The 7,779-nt window shown below is 35.1% G+C and overlaps 1 protein-coding gene across 1 annotated transcript in view; it reads right to left on the bottom strand.

Annotated features, from left to right (window-relative positions):
• The window catches only part of LOC122089590 (copper methylamine oxidase-like), a 10,402-nt gene extending 8,132 nt beyond the window's left edge, over positions 1–2,270 (bottom strand). The window contains exon 1 of the mRNA XM_042659316.1: positions 1,720–2,270. Coding sequence (XP_042515250.1) covers positions 1,720–1,954 — 235 coding nt within the window. The 5' untranslated portion in view covers positions 1,955–2,270. The remainder of the gene's footprint in view (positions 1–1,719) is intronic.
• Positions 2,271–7,779: the final 5,509 nt, after the last annotated feature.

Genomic DNA, 7,779 nt, shown 5'->3' with positions numbered 1-7,779 from the left:
TTTTGCAGCAAAAGAAAATTTCACCATTCCCAAGGTGAATTTTGAAATTCAAAAAAGAATCTTCTCTTGGTTCGTACTATTTTCTTTTCTTTTCTTCTCTTGGCTACCAAACACAGCCTAAAGGTGGTGACTGAGTATGAACCACTTGGGGCATCAAGAAATTGTGGTGGCCTATGTGGTAAGAAATTATGATGCCTTTATGGCATAGTTATCACGACATCTAGGCGACCCAAGAGACCAAGGCAAACAAGGTGACTCTAGTTATCAAGGCTCCTAGAGAAGATTCTTTTTTGAATTTCAAAATTCACATTGGGAATGGTGAAGTTTTCTTTTGATGCAAAAAAAAAAAAAAAAATCTTGGCTACCAAACACAGCCTAAAGGTGGTGACTGAGTATGAACCACTTGGGGCATCAAGAAATTTTGGTGGCCTAGTAAGAAATTATGGTGCCTTTATGGCATAGTTGTCATGACATCTAGGCGACCCAAGAGACCAAGGCAAACAAGGTGACTCTAGTTGTCAAGGCTCCTAGACATCTAGGCTATGCCCTGACAACCATGCTTTATGGTGATAACTACCTTCTATCATATTATTAAAACAATCAGGCATGAAAGTTACAAAATGCCACTTAACCACCTATATTTTTTCCACCTGGAGCTAGCGGCTCAACCAATGGGAGGGCTGGGATCAGAGGGGCATGGGGGACTTTTCCAAGGGGAAGAAGAGAGAGAGAGGCACATATTTGGGTATACCACTAGCATACCCAGCCTTTTCCCAATTTTTTAAATTAAAGTAGCTATGAAAACATAAATAACTAAACATCAACCTAATAAGTCAATTTCCTCGGCAACACTGTGGCCTGTTGGCTTAGTCCTTTGCTATTTCGTTATTCCTTGCAAGTCTTGTCTTTGGTCTCTAAAAGATCCAGTCAAGCACTTAATGTTCTAATTTCCATGAAAGAACAAGTTTAAAGTCACAATCAAAGAGTACAAGCGTCTCATTCAAAAGCACTTACTAGCCAGCAAATTTGTATTCTGTAATGAGGAACAAAAAGAATTCTCAATTTTCAATTTCAAAATTTAAAAAAAAAAATTAGTAGTTGGCTTATTTCAAGAACTACTAGATCTAAGACGAAACTTAAAACCTAAGCTACCTGAAAACAAAAACAGCAGAATCTGAAATGAAGATAAGGAATCAATTATCAACAATTGATCGACAAATCTAACAAAGTTTGGGCTGGGGTGGGGGGTGGCACGTCCAGGAAACAAAATTTGAACGATCGGAATCGTTTCCATCTAAATTGTACCATAATCATAAATGATGGTGGATGCTTTTTTTTCTACCTGATCCCTACTTAACAACCAGATCAACACTTGTCGAGGGGACCCAAGAGCAATAATAATAATAATAATAATAATAATCAAGGTTCTGAAACTTGTTTCCAGTTGAAATTGACACACTGGCTTAGATTAAATAGGCAACTGTAGTTTTTTTATATTATCTGGAGTTTCACGGTATGGATGTCATCAGATGCATACAAAGCGATTTATCCAAACTGATCATGGGGAAAAAAAGAAAAAGACAAGAAACTAAAAGGCAGAGGAATAATGGCATGCAAGATGAAATCAAAGATATTCTGCAACTAAATGAAGCGTATCTAATCTCTCAAGCATGATCTACATCAACACCATTGAAACCAAAAAAAAAAACTCGATCGCACCTTTGGTGGAACCTGTTGCTGAAGCTTCAGGGATAGGATCAACAGGATGAATCAAGGTCGCCATGGCAGCTCTCTTTTGTGGCTTGCTGTCAAGCTGATCACCGGCTGCAACATTCCTCCAATCCTTAACGACCCCAGTGTCCGATGCAACAGCAGCAGCGGCTGCCTCTCGTTGCAGGGGATCAGGCTTGGTGTTAACGCAGCAGGACGTCGCTTTTTCCGTAGCTGTGGCCATTGTAGAGGATTTGCAAGCTCACCGAATCCGCCGTAGTAACTCCCAATGCAATCTACTGACATACAGCAAATCTCAGGATACCTTACCCTGATCACCACCCTCCCTGTGTCTCACAAACCCACACACTGTCTCTCCCTCTCCCTCTCCCTCTCTTGAATCTTGTTTACTCCTACTTTCTTGATCACCCTTATATAAGAGCAGAGCAGAAAATAAGAGCAGAGCAGAAAAGAAAAGAGAGAAAAAAAAACTAGGGTTTGTAACCAGGATTTATTTGTATCTGTATAAAATACGGATAGAGATCATTTTTCCTTTTCTTTTTTTTTCTTACGATTGCTTCGATCTGCTTCTCTCTCTTCTTCTTTCTTTTCGCTGAAATTAATTTTGGTTTCTGGACTCTTTAACAGAAAAAAAAAAAAAAGTGGATTTAGCTGTGATCATATCACGTGGGGACCATTCCAACTAAAAGCATACTTTTCTGGAATATACAACGGAAGATCCGTCTTTTGTCCGTTATTTTATAGATCACAGTGCTTATCAGTCTGGCCCAATAAGATAAGAGAGTGTTGATTTAAGTAATAATAATAAAAAGGTTTGAGACTCGGATCAGATGGTTGAATCGGTCGTATCGGTATCGATTGGATCCAATCTCAATTTTTATCCGATATCATATCGCTGGATCGATACCAACAAAGGGTCATAAAGTAAAAAAAAAATGGGCGACGATGACTGATACGGCCATCGATGCCAATACCGATAGCATATCAGGTCTTTGGAGATTTGAGTATTGGCAGATTGGTCCAGTCTAAGTGTCTGGTCTGGTTGATTTGATTCTCCATGCCTATCATTCTTGATAGGTACCTATTTCCTACCTTACAAATTTTTTATCAAACAAACAAAAAAAATATTATAAATTGGAATATATACTTTATCGGAAAAAATAATAGTAATAAAATAATCTTTGCTCTTTAATAGGATTCTTCTCATAGGGCTTATGGATCATAGAGTAATCATCTATTTTTATGATTTTTTTTCATCTAAATTGCCTGATTTTACAAAATTAAGGTACCCCATCTCTTTCTCTTCCGATCAGTATCCAATAAGATCATCGAACAAAACAAAAATCTAATAAGTAATCTTGAGACAGTAAAAGCTTGAACCTTAAATAATGAAACATTGAACCCCATGAAACACCAACTTTAAAAACATTAACTTTAAACTCGATAAAAACATTGAATTTTGAAAGCTTACCAAGTTGTCGAACAAAGACGATTGTCGTTGTAGTGGCACTAGACTCACAGCAATCATGAAAATGCAAAGCTATAGAGGGACGAGGAATGAAAGAATAAGGGACTATTGAATAAAAAGAACGACGAGCATATTAAATTATTGTTTTGCCCTCACGACTTATTCATATTTGAATATATATGTAGGGGTAATATGGTCTTGTGACGATATTCATTTATAACATCGATATCTTGTTCCCCTTTTGAGTATTACCGCAAAAGGTTTTGGGTCGAAAAAAATTTCCTACTACCTATAACCATATCCGTCAAAATGGAATAATCCTCTCACAAATACCCCGTTTGGTTTTAGTATTTTCCAAAACATCCCCATTAATCAAAGCAAAATTCCATTTTGGCGTTTGTGATTTCGAGCAGCTGGAAAATTCTTACTACCCAAGTTACAGTAAATTTTGTCCAAGAAACAAGGATAAATACACCTCAAGTCCCACTAATTTCATTATATAAAAAAAAAAATTCCATAAAAGTTTTGATTCAAAGGAAGATTTTTCCTTTTTTTATGCCAGGATTCTTTCCAATGTGCCAACGTGTTCAACATGCATTGGACAGTTAGACAAATCTAGGGATATGTGCTTAGATCCTCTCAGCCATTCGATGCACATTGTGACGCTAAGCACATTGAAGAAGATCCGAAGTCTCAGACTCTTTTTTTATATGGAATCACATGGAACTTCATAAGTGACCCCTAATTTCAATGGACTATTGAAACATTTGGGATTCCCTTACCAATTACCATACCCTATACTAGAATGTTAAAATTAGGATAGAATCCAGTTTGTTATTAATAAATCGAAAAAAAAAAAGTTAAAATTAGGATAGAATCCAGTTTGTTATTAATAAATCGAAAAAAAAAAAAGAAAAAATATGACGCCTACAATTATTCATCACCTCGAACCACCTCATTCCATCACCCAATAGATCCAAATCAACACTGACAAAGATCTCTTGATTCCTAGCGGCAGGGCCAACTTGGATTATATTTTAACTCCATCATGTGCATATATATATATATATATATTTTTTTTTTTATGTGTTAGGCCAAGGTGGATGTGAAGCTCTTGGTTGACAGAAAAAATAATATAATATTAAAGATAAACAACTTTCATCCAACAAAGTCTTAATTTTAATCAATATTATACAATTATTGGAAAGCACCCATAAAGGACATGAAAATGACCTTTTTTTTATCAGCCACATGGCATATAATATGGTCCCAAGCATTCGCTAATGAACAAGTTGGTAGGTACTGAGTTTTATTAATTATGACCTCCTACAATGTCACTTCGATTCCTATTATATTATCATTAAGGGGTAGACCCTTCATTGTTTGTTTTTTTTTTTTTTTTTTTTTTTCCTTTCTTGTTTTTGAAGTGAGCATCCATTCTCCCATCATATTGCTGTTGGTGACTTCTCGGTGATACCTACTTGATTTAGACACTCTTTCTTCTTTTGGCTATTGTTTTTCTCAACACCTCACCTACCCGTCCATTTTTGTCAAAATCTTTAAAATGGCATACGTTTTTTTAAGAAGAGTGATCTACACGCTATCTACTTATATTGGTAGAAGAAATAAAGGAGAGAGACTTGAGGTCTCTGTTTGGACTATGGCTCCTACATCAGCGTGGGAACAACGAGGGTGTATATGAAAGCCTCAATAAGGGGGGCATTTTTGCCTTTCATAGGGGTGGAACGGTCATTTTCCCCTCTCTCTATGTAGTACAACCCTTACACTCCCAAACATAGTCACTTTTCCCGAATTTATACAAGAGAAAGAGAGGAGAAAAACATAATACTTAGTACTATGATGGTGATTAACCAAAAAAAAAAAAAAAAAGGTAAAATTAAGTCCTTCAAATTTTGTAAAATAGGTGTAAAATGAAAATTGCAATAGCCAAGGAAGGAAGATAGTCTTCTTCCTCGAGAAAGATTAATGAGAAGTAGTGGTGATTCACTCTTACTAACATGCATGGCCTTAATCTAAGTGATATGTCATAGTGGATTAGAGGCCAACCTCAAAACTTTATAGTAGATGTCTTATGAGCAAAGGCGGGGTCCTCAAATGTGTGAAAAGTGAAAGATTTGTATCATCTGTTAAAAATAAATTTGTGTTAATTCAGTTTACTAAGACCTCTCCCATTCTCCAAAAAATTCCCTGGTTCAATCTAAGACAAAGTTTTCATTCACTGGTAACTAAATGATGGGACGATAGAAATGTGACCCTCCTCACTCCCCATATCACTCCCCTTTTATCTCAATCCCTCGATTTAATGTTTTATATCTACTAGTTTATGCATGACCATGTCCAACACACGCCAAAAAAAAAAAAAAAATAATAATAATAATAATAATAATAAACAACTATATTATGTTATAATATCTATTAATTTTTTGGAGAAATGTTTTTTGTCCAGGATTGTGGCTTCTATGAGCACTCCCGTGTGTTTATCTCTCTCTCATCCACCCCTATGAAATGACATCTCTATCCTTTATTCGGGGATGAAAAAGATAGAAAGAGGAAGCATTGTCATAGACCATGCTCTTGGACTGAAAGCACTTTCCTTAATTCTTTTAAATGTTATAAATATTATAATAACATTTTAAAAAATTACGTTTCATTAATTTTACAAATGAAATGTGCAATATCATTTTTCGATACGACATTTTTTTTCCTCATCATGTATTTTTTGTTTATTAGAAAAATCTTATAAGACGTGTGTTTTTATAATAATGAGAGGATTTCCCTTGCTGACAATGTGGTAGAAATCTCCCACACCACACTAATTACAGTGTAGGAAAATGTTTCATTAACAAAGGGAACCAGAATATAGTGAGATAGTAGATTATATATTAATGTAGATCCCACATGATCAAGATACTAGAGAACATGAAAATTAAATAGTCTCATAATATCGGCATAAGAATCTTTTTCCTTCCAATAATCTAATGACACAAAAATTTTCACAAAGAAAACTTGGAAAGTAGAGATAAAAGCATCATTTCCATTTGTTCACCTACCCAAGGTTTATAGATGATAATGGCCGATGAAAACACTAGAAATAGTGAAAGAGCTATAATCCAAATATTGTTTTTCTTCTAATAAGTTTTTGTTTGGAGGGTGAAAAGAAGAGAGAGATGTGAAGATGGGATTCGATCTTAAGAGCTAACAAAAACAATCTAAAATCCAAGGTCTCTATCGCCGTACAAGTGGCATTGCAATGTAGTCCCCACAACCTTCTTTTTTTCTTAATGGAAAGTCCTCACAGCTAGTTATCCATTTCTTAATATTCATCCAAATGGCACATTGCTTGCATTTTCCATCATGTGGCTTGCTTTCTTATGACACCAATATGAGAGATTGAGTGGATTTCAATTGGCAATTAGGTATTGTACGAGAATGATTCCCTTACGAGAACCTGATTCAAACTCGATGAATAATAGTTGATATTGATGATAGACATTTGCGTACGATTTTTACTTTAAATTTTCATCACATGTTTCCGTGGGTGGATTGGTGAATTGATTGAAAGTGTTGAGAGCCAAGTTTGTATTTAAAATCTTTGTACATGAGAAGTGTTTCTTGTAAGAGGGCGTGGCTCTTGCACGTATGTGAGATAATGGAAGTTGGTGAAGAGCATTAATGGGATTTACGTCACATGTGTGTGCGAAGATGCATGTCACATATGAGAGAGAGAGGGAGGGAGAGATAAAGATAGTCGAACCACCCGGATTTTCGTCTAACTAATGAAATATTTTAGTTATAGTTTTTTCACATGTGAGAGATAAAGATAGTCGAACCGCCCGGATTTTCGTCTAACTAATGAAATATTTTAGTTAAAGTTTCTAATAAATAATTAAAAAAAAGAGGGTGGGGTTCAGGATAAAAATCATCTGCAATTCTAATCTTGTATAATTCTATACAATATCCCTTTAAAAGGGTGACACGTAGACAAAGTGGTTTAAACGACTCAGATTAATCATATATTGATTCAACTCTAAATCAGTGAGTTGAAATTGGATCAATATAGAATCAATCTGAACTGTTCAAATCACTTTATCCACGTGTCACCATTTGAAGGGGATATTGCATGGCATTGCACATATAAGGAATTGTAGACGATTTTATCCTGGGGTTCAGGGTTGTAAAGCTGTGCTTTGTAGTCATTAAAAAAAAATCTGATTTTTTTCATTTTATTGGAACGAGAAAACATAATATTCCGTCTAGTATTCACGATTCAAATTTTTTTTTTAATTTTAAATTGATGAACCGAATAAAATAAATACAAAAAACAAGAAATGTTAAAGCATGATAAAAAAATAAAATAAAATAAAAATAATTTTGACACAAAAAATGAAAAATTATAATTTTATCAAAGAGCGTCACTAATCCACATGTATTGAAATCTACCACACAAACCAATGGGAGCCCAGAAAAGAGAGCTTCATGGTTTACATATGAGGGTCCATATGACTAAAGAAGGGAGGGTGGGTGGCTGATGACCGGTGATAGATTATGTATGATTTTGC

This window comes from Macadamia integrifolia, chromosome 9 (genome assembly GCF_013358625.1).
Source record: "Macadamia integrifolia cultivar HAES 741 chromosome 9, SCU_Mint_v3, whole genome shotgun sequence".
In the NCBI taxonomy this organism is placed as follows: Eukaryota; Viridiplantae; Streptophyta; class Magnoliopsida; order Proteales; family Proteaceae; genus Macadamia; species Macadamia integrifolia.
The sequence above is the reverse complement of the archived record's forward strand: the minus strand, read 5'-3'. Positions and strand labels throughout refer to the sequence as shown.